Here is a 14,954-nt window from a genome sequence, read left to right as displayed (position 1 = left end):
ACCCATCAGATGTACAACCAATAATATTACATATGTCACGAAGTTTAACCACTGAGTGACTATGGAGGGAATTATGATCCAGTTGAACTTATGTTTTCTGGGAGTTTTGAAGTCTTTGCTGCCGGTGTAGAGATTTTCACCGTTGGCGTTGGTGTCTTTCTGGTACCCTTCGTTATAATAGTATCCTTTAAGACCTATTTCCATTAAATTGCCTAGGAGCATGCTGGGTAGACTAGTGACATACAAACAATAATATTACATAGGTGAGAAAATTTAACCATTGAGCAATAATGGATGGTTCTGTAATTACCAGGAACTTGATAAACTTAGAATTACCTTCGTTATCCCGGGTGTAGCCCTTGTTAAACTCACTCTGAAGTGCATTGAATGGCTTTGTAACATGGCCATATTGTTGTGTCTGCTTTTTTGCTTGTTCATCTGTTGCCACTTCTTTGTATTTTCGTTCAACATCTTCATACTTCTGCTGGACCAATTGGGCCTTTTCAAATATTTGTGAAAACCCTTCAGCACTACTAAGTTCTCCGAGTAACTCTTTAAGACCTCTATCACCACTAGAATTACTGGCGGCATCTTTCAGTTTTTTGACAAGATCTCTAGCAGCTTGAACAGCAACATCATCACCAGTTAGTTTATCTAGTGCACTGTATAGTGATTCGGCATTATCATATAGTGTCTGGGCCTTTTGTCGGAGTCCAGAAAGATCATCTGTACCAGTTGCTATTCCAGGATATATAGCATAGACTAGTCCCATACCTACAACTATCATGAGTGCGGGAGAAACGATGGCTGCGTTTGGGGAATCATCAATCTTATCAGGAGGCTTGATATGCCATAGTATCTGGGCCTCAGGACCTTTACCTTGAGTGAGACCACTGAATATGGTACCAGAGGTTGAACGACCTTGAGGGCTTTGGCCGCTGCTGTTGATATTTGTTGCTTTAGCCTCTTCGTCAGGAGGTAGTATGTGTGCACAGGTCCAAACCATATCTATAATGAAGTGAATATATAAAAATGATAGCTAGTGAGATAATTAGAAAGACAAAAACATCACATAAGTGCCAAGCAAACATCCCAGGATTACCAGGTTGCCACTTAACTAGATTTCCACCAATACAGCAATACGCAGGATGTGGAGTTTCGGATGTATAATGGAAGTCATTGAGGTTATATTTTACACCAGTGATCCTGGCGGTTAGAGTACCCTCGACACTATCATATGTGAGAGATCCTTCGATACCACCAGTCAGGGTGAGAGTACTGTTGATGCTGTCGAGGGTCAGTTGGTCATTAGTAACTTCACCGCCACTCCCACTGGATTTGGTTCCAGGCTTGAGTTCTAATTTGAGGTTGGTAGGTTTACCATCAGAACCTGCACCGGCTTTGAGTTCTAGTTTATTATATATAGCTTCATTGGGACCAATAATTACAGTATCGCCAGTACCAAAATTTGTTTGAGTGAGACCACTGGTGCTGGTGAATTCTAGATTATGAGAGGTTGCGAGAGCTTGTTCTAGAGTATCATGACTACCTCTGGTGACGGTCTTGGTGGTAGTTATTGAACCAGTTGCCTTGAGAGTATTAGTACCTTGTGTGAGTGTTTGTGTGAGGGTAACTTGGGCGAGTTTTAGATTGAGGTTGATTTTGACATCACTAGCTTGACTTTTGATACTATCGATTTTACCTGTTTGATCACTTGGGACAGTATATTTGACTGTTTGGACAGGAGCGCCACCACCTCTCAGTGTTAGAGTATGACTATTTTCAAGATTTGTGAGGTCAAGGGTGGCTTTGGTAATAGGATCTGATGTAGGAGGCGATATCCACCATGTATGACTTCCACCCCAATTACCCAAGAATACAAATGGACCATAACCTTTATGTTTGAGGGTAGCTACTATTACAGGTGGAACAGCTGTAGCTATGTGATTCTCTATAATTAAGTGAGTATATGAATATGGTGGCAAGTGATATTTTAATAACAATCAGAATATCAAAGAAGTGCCAGAACCAACCATGAACATCTCGAGATTCATTGTCGGCGCATTCTGTTTCTGATGATCCTGCTTGGTGTGTGGATGCGTATTGTTTCCAACCACCCATGCCGGTATTAGGATTAGCAAATGATCCATGGAATACGTATTTGGTTTTGGCATGGGCATTACCACCACCAGTAGACAGTGTACCTACTTCGGTTTAAAGTGTTTCGACCCTAGTCTACACAAATACATATATTAGCTATATAAACTCTCTGAAAAGCTTACTATATTAGTGAGTTAAGTGAATGATGATTGAGAAAAAACAAATGGTTATAATTTTTTAAATCAAGTGCCATGTGAGATATTATATTTTCCCTTGAGTCATTGGTTTCGTCAGAGGGAGATAAAGATAAATTCCTTGGAGGTGGATAAACAAAGTTTCCGAGTGTGTTGGTATTGACTTGTACCTTGCGATTGCTTAAATTATTTATCTTCAAATACTCAATGAAGAATTTAATGTTATCAACTAACTCTTTGAGGCCATTTTCTATTATTGATATTGGAACTCTTATTTTACACATGTTCTTTTGATTCAATTCGGAGGAATCGATGTGAGAATTGCTTGATAACATCTGATTAAATTCAGATTGTTTAATAGTTTCAATGTAGTACTGTAAGAAATTATTACTTCTAACCCTCTTTATTCCCTCATAAATATTATTACACAATGTACCTAAACTCACATAAATAAATATAATAAACATAAAAGAAAAATTAGTTAAATAATCATAATAACTGTAAAAAAGTGACTGTTATACCCATGTGTTTATTTGGAAGTAATTTTTTGGGACCAAGAATTTTGGAATATTTGAGTAATTTAGGAAGGTGTAAGTTGTTAGAAATGATAATTAAATCCTCCAACTCAGAAGAATTATTGACTACCTTGTCCAGATATGACTCACTTGTGTAAGTTGCCCCGCATTGTAAAGCGTATTCTTCTTCATCCCTATCACACATAACAAATATCTTACGTCTATAGTTGTTAGGGTTCGGTAATATCAAATTTCCCCTTATAGATATATTGTTTATATTCAAATTCAAGTATATATTTATATATATTATACCGTTTTTTTGATTGGCCTGTGGATTATCAAGAGTATCTGAGGATGTGTTAGTAGGCTCAGTATTACACAGTATGTTGAAAATGTTATAAATGTTATCAATACCAGTAGGTAAAATATTACTAGTATTCTGCAAAAAGGAAAACTTTTCAGTAATTTCCAAATTATTCACTGGATTCTTATCATTTTTAACAGTATTGTTTATTTTTTTTGTGGAATCATTGGTTTTAACTCTTTCTTTGTACAGTGATATATACTTTTTATATCTCCTGAATTCACTAACTATTTTAGGTAATTTTACAAATTTATTGCCATTTTTAAATACTAACAATAACATAATAATATACTCATCATTATATACTAAATTTGGTAGAAAATCTAAAAAGTTTGTAGGGTGTAGAATATTAGTATCAATGGCATTTTTTATGATTTAATAATGCCGTAACTAACAATCTTGATATTTTAAAAAGTTTAAATTTTAAAATGCTTCAAGATATGCTCTATAGATACGCTATAGTAAGCCACTTACTATTAGCCTGTTCTATCGGACATATCTCTACTACCGTTAACGGATTTTACGATATTATTACAAGATTTTTATCAAATAAAACTTGCCTAGCGGTATGTTCTTACAAACTTTTTAGTTTAACCCAATTATTATTATATTGAATGAAAATGATAAAAATTTTTAGATTTTGTACAATTACTCCTTAATGTTGTATATTTATTGCTGTAAAATACCAATTTTTATCTTCCTGGGAAATCTAACACAACTAGAATCTGAGGTATTTTCTATATAGTTGACAGTTACTAGTTTAAGTTAGTTTATTTGGTTATATTCTATTAGTACAAAAACATTTATATGCAGGAGTTAATTGAGAATATAAGGAATTATATAATGGACACAGTTTTGTTCCTAATACTAAGCAAGCCCCGATTCAACGGCAAGGAAGTGCTAATGTCCGACCTTGTTAAGTGTATCACCCTGCTCACATCTTTAAAGTCTTTTCACATCATACTGAACATACGTTTATCTCATGTGAGTTTGATCCAAATAATTTTAGTTTAGATGTTTGAAATCGATATACCGAAATTTATGAAAATCTTCCGGATCTGCTCCTTCATATATATTTTAAGTCTAATCAACTGTTTCCTGCTCAACTTATTTTTCATAAACCTAAATAATAAAAATACATTCACACTCTGGGTTCTTTTCGAAGTAATCTCTAATACTATTACTTAACTAGTTATATATCCCAGTTAACAATGATTGAAATTGAGTAGTTATTGGGGATGTTCATAAACTTGTTATTTTCGACGATCAAATTCATTATTAATCTCGTGGATTTATACCAGCCGAATGGTAAAACATAAACCTTGATAGCTATATTAGTTATTAAGTACAAGGAACTGAATATTATGTAGGACTGATAAACAAAATGATAATACTCTTTTATATTGAATTGATGCATGATATCTTATCACTGCTAATATTCACCGTAAGTTTACACTCTTGAATTTTATTTGTAGGTTTTCATGATCGTGTTCTTCATCAACAACCCTATCAATATTCCAATTTACATGATTATAGATATAATTCACGTATGAAATCGATTAGAAATATTTAAAATAAATTTTAAAACTGGGTGAAATCTGTGTTTAGGTGACGAAAAACCTGTTCAATCGCATTAAAATGTTAATTGAGTACCGAAAGATTTCAAAATTGCTCTACACCAAGTAATTCTATACACACCTTGCTAACTTCATGTAATTAACTGCGATTCAGATATAAATGCGCCGATGATGAGAAGAATTTGAACTGCATCATATGCCGTGACGTCATCACTGTCAATAGCAGAAAACTGGAATGCGGACACGTGTTTCATCTGAACTGTTTAAAATCATGGCTCTTCCAACATAACAACTGCCCAAGCTGCAGGAAACTCATTTACAACTCAAGTATTTTTTTAGTTATTGACATATATATGCATAAATCAAATGTGTTTAGATGCATTGACAATAAATATGAGTATACAAGTGTTGGACAACGTGCTGTATAACGTAGAAATATTCGTGCTGAACAAGATTAAGCTGCTGGTTAGCAAGGTCTCGAAGATGATCAAAAACATAAAAATGAACCTACTGCACTACAACGTCACTTTGAAAACAATGCAACCAACACATTTAGAATATTATTTGTACAATAGTGTGACTCACGAGTTCGTCAAATTGTCAACTCCGAATGAAACTAATGAAAGCTCAAGAGAGAATTTAAACGAAACTAATGGGCCTGCGGATGGTAACAGTTTGACGCTTAGAATCGGCTTCATCAACGTGATGAAGAAGTATTATTACTCAAATTACTACATCATCATGTGTAATTCTACCACATTTACGGACAACACACCGGTGAATTCTAGTACTGTTCCCAGCACTGTTGATGCTCATGATATGGCAAATAATTTACTCAAAGATAATGTTCAAGAGTTAATCAATTGGTTAAACACGTCAATAATGACTAATTCCTCCGATGATTTAACAGTTCTATATAACAAGTTGTTATATGTTCTCTCGTTCCTCTATGTCTCAACAAATTTGTTGACGAAACAGTTTATAACTAATTTGCAAAGCACTAATGGAGGACCGGATTCTAACAGTTCAACATCAAATAAATCCTTGTATGAGTCTGAAATAAAGAAATTACATATAAAGAAGTTAATTCTAAGTAAAGATTATCACTTGTTACTGCTGAAGATGTGTAAGAAAAACTATCATTTTAATTTTAAAGCCTTTTCAAATAACATTTCACTGTTCCAAAACATAATTAATATTGTTTAATATATGCACAAAATATAGTATATACTAGAGAAATAATTCAGTAAATGGTGTTTGTTATGTGGTTGGTGTTCTATATTGTATAAAAATAATGTAATAATAATGTATAATAATCGCATATAGGTTTAATGTGTATTATATTGTAAAGAAGGATGAAGAAGAGAAAATTAGATAACAATATTGAAGTGGAGTTGGTGACTGAGGAGGACGTATTGAAAATAATAAAAAAATATAAATTAGATTTAAACAACTTAAAATCAAAAGTTTCACAGAATTTAAAAGCAATTTTGGAAAATTTTAAGAAATTATTGGAAAATCTGGTCAAGGATAAGCTGTTAGAATCCTACGAAGCCTTCGGTGGGTACCGCTACGACTATATTCTTAAAAACAACATTAATGTGGATTTTTTGCTAAAGTTACACCAGAAAAGTGACTTTAACCAAGTTTTAGATTTTTTTAAGACTAGATTTAAGGACCATTGTGTGAACTTAATTCAATGTGTCGAAAATGATTTAGGAATAAAGCTGTTAGTTACAAGAGTAGTAAACATAAATAACAATTTGTTCAATAATGTGATAACTTTATTATTTTATGACACCAAATCGAGGAAAACACTATATAGGATTAAGTTGTTTTTCACGCCAGTAAAATTTGGAAAGAGTAGAAAAGTTAATGTAAATGAGTTCATTCTAGAAAAGTTTGATCAAGTTCATCAAGAATACCCAAATATTTCAAACGCGATAGTTTTGTTCAAGTTGTTATTTTTCAATCAACTTACTCCCTGTACAGATGCTCTAGGGAGCGCACAAGACTATCTATGTAATAATGATATAAACGGATATGTAGTAAATCTAATACTGACACATTTATGTACAATTAACAACTACTCTAAGAATATTAAAACTATTCTCCTGTTCAACAACTTACTTAATTTCTTCAATAACCATGACAGCATCAACTTGTTTTATCTATCAAATGTTGAAAATAATATGGTCAACTCATCAGTTACAGTTAAACAATTTCAGACAGGTCCAGACGAAAAGGAGACCATAATAGATATACAAGAAGAAGACTCTAGAAGATATTATTTGGAAGGAGTAAATAAGTATAGTAAGGGGTTAGTGATGAGGATAGAGAAATACAACGAGTTGAATTTATTAAGTCATATTGAACCTTCATATCATCGGCTAAAGTATTTTGTTTCGCTAACCCTCAACATTCTAAATTCCCCTGTGCTAAGTAAGGACCAAAAATTAAATAAACTGTTTTTAAGGCGTCCTCTGCTGTGTAATTTTTATGACCACTTTATTTCTTTCAAGTGTAACTCAAATCAAATATTAGATTTTACAAATCAGCTGAGATTTCTGTTAAGTTACTGTTTAAAATATAGTTTAAAACTTCTCCACTGCTTTATACTTAATCCCACTACATGTATTACTGATAAGAATGAAGAAATCGATGCCACGGATGGACTGAGTGTATTATACTTTGTAGTTGACGAAAACGGGGAAATGAACAGCAGGATTGAATTGACTGAAGAAGTTGGGAAATTATCATTTTTTCAACATTTCTTCCAAAACAACTATAAGCTCGTTAAGTCGAACAATATATTGTCCTACATGACCCTATTTGAAACAGTTGTGGAAAGTAGTGGTACGAAAGAGGAAAAGTTGTTCAGTAATAGGAATAATATAGTTAGAGAATTACTAGATTTCCTAATTAAAAAGTTAAAAATAAAAGTAAATTTGGGTATCAACAGGTTGAATATAAAGTACCCGTTAATTACTGAAACTCAAAAGAATTTGATAGTCAACACTAATAATCTTGTTGATATCATCATGTCGTTGGACTTGCCCATCAACATACTGAATATATACCCACTCAGCGATTCCTATTCCTACCTTAACTTGTATGACATGCCTGACAATGACCAATTTGATACGAACGCACTGGATAACAGTATAATATTGATGATAAAGTGGGGAAACGACCCAAATTTAAGAAATCCCAAAACTGCAAGTTACATCAATACAGCACTCCTCATATACCTCATTAATCTTCTTAGACGCCACTATCAAATTCACTACCATATTTTGGAGGTGGGGAAACCAACCATCAATAACTCAGTAAACAATTCAGTTACTACCAAGTATTCCAACAGGCCTGAGGATTTAGAATATTACATAGAATACGGAGGATATGTGTATAAACTGATTATATACAGAGAAGATAGTGAGCTGTACGAAGAATATGTACTCAACGAAAGGTGTAAAAGTATATTAGTGAGGGATAAAAGCTTTATAAACTGCATAAAATTGGCCAAGATTTTCTTTACAAAGTATTTGAAAATTGACAACAACTCCCTGATTAAAAGGCTGGTGTTGGAGCATTACGAGGAGAACGAGAGTGTCAGTTCATTCACAGCGTTTAAACAAATAATATGGAATATTGATCGAGACAAATATAACATTAGTAATCAGAATATCGGACAGTGTAAATTATTATTAAATCACTTGAATAAGCAGTTGTTGCCAAGGCCAGAAAATCCGGAAACATCACTCGACAAAAACGTCAACAGTATTGAAAATCAATTGGAGAATCAAAAGTTTGATGTTAGTATAAAAGTAAAATCAGGAGAAAACGTAAAACAAAGCATAAATTATGTTAGATCTCTGGATATATTCGATGTGTATTATTACAAGTATGAAGTCTTGAACAGGTTCCCAAAAAAGTTCCTGAAAATATATTTAAACCTTAAAATAAAGAAATTCGTCCCAAAGTTGTACATTAAGCAGAGTAATTTTACGCAACAAATGGTAGTCTGTGCCAAACACATCAGGGATGGGGATAACATGTTAGTAGAATCTCAAACATCAGAAAATCCCCCAGCCTTCTTCATTATTCCAAATATTATACTTTTAGTTAAACTATTATCTCATTGCTTTAACAGTTTTAACATTAATTTCCTAATTCACTGAGCTTACACATTATATTTTATTGTAACATTTTGTAACATATATGTAACCATAGCATGTTTGAGGCTTTTAATTTATTGAAATGTCGGACATTAAAGCTGTGGTAGTAACTGGATGCGATAGTGGGATAGGGTATGGGATCTGCGCGACCCTTTTTAGGAAAAATTACTTTGTAATCGCAGGCTGTAATACTAAGTATGGATTCAAAAAGGTTAAAAAACTGTTCAAATCGATCTCTAAGAGTCAAGGAGTTTCCTCTGACTCACCCAGTAGATCGGATTCCACTACAGATTCCATGGATATAAGCAAGCACGAATCTAACAATTTTGATCAAAATGTTGATCAAGAGAAAAATAATACTGGAAATCTTAGTGACCAACTAAACTCGCTTAATACTGGGAAAAATGTGTATAGAATAGGAACTAGGGGAATTTTAGTAAGGTTGGATGTTACAAATGAGGAGTCTGTGAAGGAATTGGCATCCCTGGTTCAAGAACTAATTGATTCTAAACAAATTCCAAGCCTATATTCCCTAATTAATAATTCGGGAATTTGGAGATTCTCAACCCTCAAAGTTATTTTTATACAAATATTTATACACTATTAATTAAACAATTTATAATATTAATATAGGAATGTTGGAATGATGATAAGTTGATTGAAAGTGAGGTACAAGATGAATTAGCTCGTTGGAAGTTGGTTATGGAGACTAATTTGATGGGTTCAGTTCGAGTTACACTCCGATTGGTGCCATTTCTGACAAGATATAAAGGTTTGGCTCGAGTAATCTTCATCACAAGCGTTGTGGACGAGACTGGAGTTCCAGGTCAAAGCTCGTATGTTTCCTCAAAGTTCGCAATTCGAGGGTTCCATGAGTGTCTTATGCACGAACTAGAAGGAACCAACATATGCACCGTATGTGTTGCACCAGGAGCTCTCTCAGATACTCGCCTATTTGATTACGACTTTAACTTGGATAAGGAGTATAGGCTCAATAATACACATAAGTTGAAGAATGGAATGAGTATCCTATTAGTTATATACCTAAACCTATTAAATCTACAATTAATCATATATAAATTAAATGAGTAGAGATTTTGAAGAAATTGGCTTCAAGTAGTAGAGGGGTTGTCAAAACTGTAATGAAGGCGCTGGAAAGCAAAAGGCCAAGGAGATACTACAGAAGCACATCAGGAACATTCCTCTTCAAACTCGTTAAACTGCTTCCGAAATCGCTCTATATCAAGGTCGTTAAACTTATTCTAATGAACTTCGAACACATCCACACCTCACTTCCACTCCTGACCAAACTCATCCGGCTCATTCTTAAATAGATTAATGTAGTATATAACTGTAAATTGAGTTCAAAAGTGGAAAAATCACAGACATTGCAGTATATAATAAACACATGCATATACAGTACAATATAAAAGACTGGAAAATCACTTTTTAGGGCTTAAAACGACTCTTGGAGGCAATAATCCATTTTCTCTTGCGATTTTAATTTGCTCGATATATTTAGCGCGTTCGACCTGAAAAAGAAAATAAGGTCAAAAAAAGTTACTTCAAGTTTCGCGTGATGATACCGAAGCATAATCATCGATTGCCGCCAATTATACACAAAAGTTACTCCTAACATTCAATATACACATATAAGCGGAATAAATAGAAATAAATAAGCATGTTGCATTTTTAATGAAATAATTATTAAAAAGGCTATATATAAGAGGAAATATGAAGTTCATGCCAGATAGTTAATGTAGTAAATATGGAAGTACCTAAGTATAAAGTAGTGCCAATCAATACAGAACAAACTCCAAGTGAAAGATAATCGTAAATTTTATTTTTTTTAACGTGGAATCCATAATAATTTACACCTAAAACCTTAAATAAATCGAACCTGGGCCCACTACCCATTTTACAAAATCCACTCGATAAATCACAAAATTACCATTTAATTCTATTTAATATATATTTAACTATTATAAATTCGTTAGAACCGATGATTTTCTGGAGTTAATTTGGAGTATCAGAAAAATAATGCAAAGGTATGGGGAATGGCATAAAAGATACAATTACTTCAGAATATTTTTCAATAAATAATATCATATATTTTAAATAATCTCAACATTTCAAATGGAAACTAACATATCCATTCATATTTTAATATAATCCAATTACTTCTTCATAATCACCACTTATTTTCCTACAGAACATTTGAACACGATTTAGTTTATTTCTACCCATCCTTTTCAAACCTGAACATTTGTAAAGAAATTTTATAATTTTTCAATAAATTTACCAATTCTTAAATGATTTTTAATACCCCGTCGAATTGGTAATTTTCTAGTATAATTTTTAAAAAATTTAAAACTGTAAAATAGACACTCAACTGGTTAAAAAGATATAGTAATTCTTCACAAAAATTTAAAATAATTTTAAAGGAAATTAGATAGTAGAAAATGTTGAACCGCCGACCCAAACTAGAAGATCTGACGGATATATCAGTAGAATGCATAGCATTTGCGAAGCAGCATTTGGAAGTGATAAAGTCACTCACAGATGTGAAGTCGATGTACATTCACTGCTACCAGCTGATGAAGCTGGGAGGATTAGAAGCAGAGGTTCCGCGACTGGTGGTATTTGGCCAACAGTCGATGGGCAAAACTACGCTTCTCGACTTCATCATGGGAGGACCAATAGGATACTCAAGTACCGATACAGGGACAAAACAGCCAGTCTCAATCATAATGAAACCACTTACAACATTAAACAATATTAAACAGTCTCTTTTAGAAGGTAAGATATATATAAATATAAAAATATAGAAAATTAGTTATTTTGTTAAAATGGTCATAAAATATTATAGAAAAACAAGGAGTAAAGGATAAAGGAACTAAATTGGGATATAAAGAGCAATCAGCTGAAGGCTCAAATGACTCACTGAACCCAGAAGTCTTGCTAATGGACCCGAAACTGGCTAAAAGTGGAGAGGAAATTCTGTTAAACGAAGCAAACTCGATCGTCTGCAGATTCAACGGACGTTTCATGACAATTCACGAAGTCCAAGATGCAATGAGAGTGCATATGCAATCATTGGGGCAGACAATATTATCAGACGAGCTGGAAGTTGAAGTGTATGTACCAAATGCACTGTACGCGATATTTGTGGATCTACCAGGCATCAAAGATGACTCGAAAGTAGGCGCTGAACTCACCAGAAACGTAGTAAGAAACTACGTGTCAAATAACCCAAATGACCTTTACATCCTAGTAAAAAAAGCTAGCGATGATCCCAGTAATTGGCCCTGGTCATTAAAGGAGTTCATAACATCCTCAGCACCAGCAGGACTGGGACTGACTCCACAACAGACAATGGTAGTAGGAACTAGAGCAAAGGAATTCCTGATAAACGAGAAAACAGATATCAAAACGCACGAAGAACTTATTGAAAGAGTATATAAAAGAGGAGTAATAGATTCTAAAGGCCAAATGCTCCCCTTGCACCTACTTGAGCTATTTTCATTATCAATCCAAGCGAAAGAAAGTGGAGATTTCCTGAGTAATAGAGATGAAATGAAAGCACAAATTTCATCATCACAACGACAAATATACGACCTCTTGCTGAACTCATTCAACGGCACATCACTTAATACGGATGAAGCAAACCGCCTACGCGATGAGCTCTTTAACATTTTCAGCATCGATTCGTTCTTGAAAACACTAAATTATAAGTTCCAGCACCTAATGAATAACCAGCTTAATAACTTGGAACGCAGATTAGTAAGGAAAAAGATAGAACTAGAGAGACAAATCGCAGTCATGGAAGGAAAACTGAACAGATTCTCACCACAAACACTCAGAGAAAGCATTAAACAGTTTATACGCCAGTTGATAGAGGTGGTCCACAACATGATAACAGGAAACTATACAATAATGAAGTTGCCAATACCAGCGGAACAGTTCCTTAAAACTTACGGAGGTAACTTACAAGATAACCTACAAGATGGCCATGAACTGGCACTAAACTTGTTCCCAATGCCTGAAATGTATGACCCGGAGTTCTACTCGAAAATAACCAAGCGCACAGAAATATTGTATAAAAAGAAGTTAACAATGATGGACTCCATTAAACCAGGAAGATACGTACGTTACTTCACATCAAAAATCAATTCACACATGTTCGGCCTCATAGAGCCACCATCAAGAACAAACCTCAACTCCGCCAACACTAACAGCCCCGACATAACATTTGATCTCCTAAATAAGGACTACTCGTCAGATGAGTTAATCAACGTAGAGTTTATCCAAATAAACAACGGAGTAGAAACTAGCCTTCACAAAAATATTGACCGCAACAAGCTTATCCTGCTGACACCACTACCGAGTGTCTCATTGGAAAGACTACAAGTCCCATTGTATGCCTGGCATAAAACACAAGCATCAACAGGCTGGGTTCTGGTGAGACCAATAGTGATTGACAGACTGCCCCCAGAGATACTCATACAGAAGTCAAACTACCGCGAAGTCGATATCGCCAATAAACAGATCTCATTCAGATACTTGGATGATTTAGGAGCACCAACCACCGCATCAGGATACCCATCCGATACACATAACAACTACAGTGATAATGTGGGCACTGTAACAGGCCAACATTCGAGTTCAGCAGACTATAACATGGATGGCACTAGCATGGACAAAAAGGATGAGAAAAAATTCAAAACCAAACTCGATAAAATCGATCGCATGGAAAAGTTTGATAAAATCGACCGCGTCTCGTCAGACAAGTCCGACAAATCAGCAGAAAAGTTGGACAAGTCAGTTGACAAGCCAGACCGCACAACCAATGACAGATACCTGTATTTTACAAACTGCAGTGAGATTTACCTCGAAGACAGAACCTCAATGCCCTATTATAACAGCGCATTGGAGATGGTAAGCGGAGAACATGCAGATAGTAATTTGCTGAACCAATTGGCATTCACTAACGTTAGCCACTGGCTAAAGTTCCATATTAAGCACATGGAGCCAGAACATGTTTATACGAGTGGAGTTTTGTACCAAATGTTGAGAAGTATTCATCATGTGGTGGATAGAGCTGATTGGGAGCCACTGGTTGCGGATTTAGTCCAGAGTAATGTAAGGGGCACTCTACTCCACGCATCGAGACTTAGCGCCTGTGCATGCGCAGCAGCACTAAGACGTGTACTCAGAGCTTCACTAGAAGAAGTCTTCCGCTGCATTAGGATCAACGACCTCGACCATTCTTTGCTGGGTCTGTCTGAAAGCCTGCACTTCCAAGAACAAATCGACCAATTGTCCGAGGAGTTCTGCAGACAGAAGGCACTTGAGTGCAGCAATGACATGAAAAACTTGATCCTCGAACAAACCTACTCAATCCAGTTCGACGTCGCAGTTGACATCTTCGACAGCTGCAGTGAGTTCGAGAAGTATTTCATCAACACGAACAAGTACAGAGGCCACATGCAGGAGTTCTTGAATAATGTTAAGGAGAACATGGCAATCAGGAAGAGGAGATTAGCAATGAATGATTTATTTGAAAAGGGAGACACCAAGAACTCAATCGAGTTGATTTATGAAGAAGTCAAGGTACAGTTCTGGGCCACCAAGATGCTCCTGTCCTCCCCACTCACCTCCAAACTTTACTCACACTTTATCAAAAACGTTCTTGAACGCAAACAGGTGATCAACGAAGACCCAGCAATAAAACTCGAGGCTGAGTTTGAGGAGTTTCTGCAGAGTAACATTTTGTACGAGTTAGTCGACGGAAACTTGGTTCCCAAAAACAACGCAAAGCTATCCAACGACTACGATTTGAACGTCAAGTTCGACCGGTTTGTCGAAAAGTATAATAAAACCAAGAGGATTTTGGAATATGTAACATACGCCCTAGAGGGAATAACAAAGTTCAAACACCATGCACACAATGAAGAGGTTGTCAACTTCCTATCACACCTCACCCTGTAATATATTATACATTTTATATTATATAATAAGTATAA

The 14,954-nt window shown here is 34.9% G+C and overlaps 6 protein-coding genes across 6 annotated transcripts, besides 11 other annotated features; 4 read left to right on the top strand and 2 right to left on the bottom strand.

Annotated features, from left to right (window-relative positions):
- Nucleotides 1-232: 232 nt before the first annotated feature.
- On the bottom strand, nt 233-2,121 carry TA02945 (Tpr-related protein family member, putative; the record flags this gene model as incomplete). The annotated part of the gene is made up of 3 exons (XM_949038.1): nt 233-1,008; nt 1,073-1,949; nt 2,002-2,121. The coding sequence occupies 3 exons, from the start codon at nt 2,119-2,121 to the stop codon at nt 233-235; spliced, it is 1,773 nt and encodes a 590-aa protein (XP_954131.1).
- Nucleotides 239-292: a sequence feature (1 probable transmembrane helix predicted for TA02945 by TMHMM2.0 at aa 572-589).
- Nucleotides 2,122-2,281: 160 nt separating the features above from the next.
- On the bottom strand, nt 2,282-3,455 carry TA02940 (ribosomal protein L1, putative; the record flags this gene model as incomplete). Its single annotated transcript, XM_949037.1, has 2 exons — nt 2,282-2,730; nt 2,816-3,455. 2 exons carry the CDS (start codon nt 3,453-3,455, stop codon nt 2,282-2,284), a joined length of 1,089 nt encoding a protein of 362 aa, XP_954130.1.
- A 146-nt stretch (nt 3,456-3,601) lies between these two features.
- Nucleotides 3,602-3,667: a sequence feature (Signal peptide predicted for TA02935 by SignalP 2.0 HMM (Signal peptide probability 0.665, signal anchor probability 0.064) with cleavage site probability 0.196 between residues 22 and 23).
- Nucleotides 3,602-5,956, top strand: TA02935 (uncharacterized protein; the record flags this gene model as incomplete). The annotated part of the gene is made up of 10 exons (XM_949036.1): nt 3,602-3,739; nt 3,811-3,903; nt 3,987-4,157; nt 4,188-4,337; nt 4,403-4,481; nt 4,520-4,617; nt 4,649-4,720; nt 4,782-4,855; nt 4,905-5,077; nt 5,127-5,956. 10 exons carry the CDS (start codon nt 3,602-3,604, stop codon nt 5,954-5,956), a joined length of 1,878 nt encoding a protein of 625 aa, XP_954129.1.
- Nucleotides 3,629-3,697: a sequence feature (6 probable transmembrane helices predicted for TA02935 by TMHMM2.0 at aa 10-32, 45-67, 106-128, 149-171, 181-203 and 224-246).
- Nucleotides 3,734-3,739: a sequence feature (6 probable transmembrane helices predicted for TA02935 by TMHMM2.0 at aa 10-32, 45-67, 106-128, 149-171, 181-203 and 224-246).
- Nucleotides 3,811-3,873: a sequence feature (6 probable transmembrane helices predicted for TA02935 by TMHMM2.0 at aa 10-32, 45-67, 106-128, 149-171, 181-203 and 224-246).
- Nucleotides 4,071-4,139: a sequence feature (6 probable transmembrane helices predicted for TA02935 by TMHMM2.0 at aa 10-32, 45-67, 106-128, 149-171, 181-203 and 224-246).
- Nucleotides 4,230-4,298: a sequence feature (6 probable transmembrane helices predicted for TA02935 by TMHMM2.0 at aa 10-32, 45-67, 106-128, 149-171, 181-203 and 224-246).
- Nucleotides 4,326-4,337: a sequence feature (6 probable transmembrane helices predicted for TA02935 by TMHMM2.0 at aa 10-32, 45-67, 106-128, 149-171, 181-203 and 224-246).
- Nucleotides 4,403-4,459: a sequence feature (6 probable transmembrane helices predicted for TA02935 by TMHMM2.0 at aa 10-32, 45-67, 106-128, 149-171, 181-203 and 224-246).
- Nucleotides 4,558-4,617: a sequence feature (6 probable transmembrane helices predicted for TA02935 by TMHMM2.0 at aa 10-32, 45-67, 106-128, 149-171, 181-203 and 224-246).
- Nucleotides 4,649-4,657: a sequence feature (6 probable transmembrane helices predicted for TA02935 by TMHMM2.0 at aa 10-32, 45-67, 106-128, 149-171, 181-203 and 224-246).
- A 149-nt stretch (nt 5,957-6,105) lies between the features above and the next one.
- TA02930 (uncharacterized protein) lies at nt 6,106-8,931 on the top strand (the record flags this gene model as incomplete). Its single annotated transcript, XM_949035.1, has 1 exon — nt 6,106-8,931. The coding sequence occupies one exon, from the start codon at nt 6,106-6,108 to the stop codon at nt 8,929-8,931; it is 2,826 nt and encodes a 941-aa protein (XP_954128.1).
- A 79-nt stretch (nt 8,932-9,010) lies between these two features.
- On the top strand, nt 9,011-10,262 carry TA02925 (short chain dehydrogenase, putative; the record flags this gene model as incomplete). Its single annotated transcript, XM_949034.1, has 3 exons — nt 9,011-9,502; nt 9,562-9,952; nt 10,021-10,262. 3 exons carry the CDS (start codon nt 9,011-9,013, stop codon nt 10,260-10,262), a joined length of 1,125 nt encoding a protein of 374 aa, XP_954127.1.
- Nucleotides 10,263-11,390: 1,128 nt separating this feature from the next.
- TA02920 (uncharacterized protein) lies at nt 11,391-14,919 on the top strand (the record flags this gene model as incomplete). The annotated part of the gene is made up of 2 exons (XM_949033.1): nt 11,391-11,727; nt 11,798-14,919. The coding sequence occupies 2 exons, from the start codon at nt 11,391-11,393 to the stop codon at nt 14,917-14,919; spliced, it is 3,459 nt and encodes a 1,152-aa protein (XP_954126.1).
- Nucleotides 14,920-14,954: the final 35 nt, after the last annotated feature.

The sequence above is a fragment of the Theileria annulata genome, chromosome 1 (assembly GCF_000003225.4).
Source record: "Theileria annulata chromosome 1, complete sequence, *** SEQUENCING IN PROGRESS ***".
NCBI classification, from domain to species: Eukaryota; Apicomplexa; class Aconoidasida; order Piroplasmida; family Theileriidae; genus Theileria; species Theileria annulata.
The sequence above is the reverse complement of the archived record's forward strand: the minus strand, read 5'-3'. Positions and strand labels throughout refer to the sequence as shown.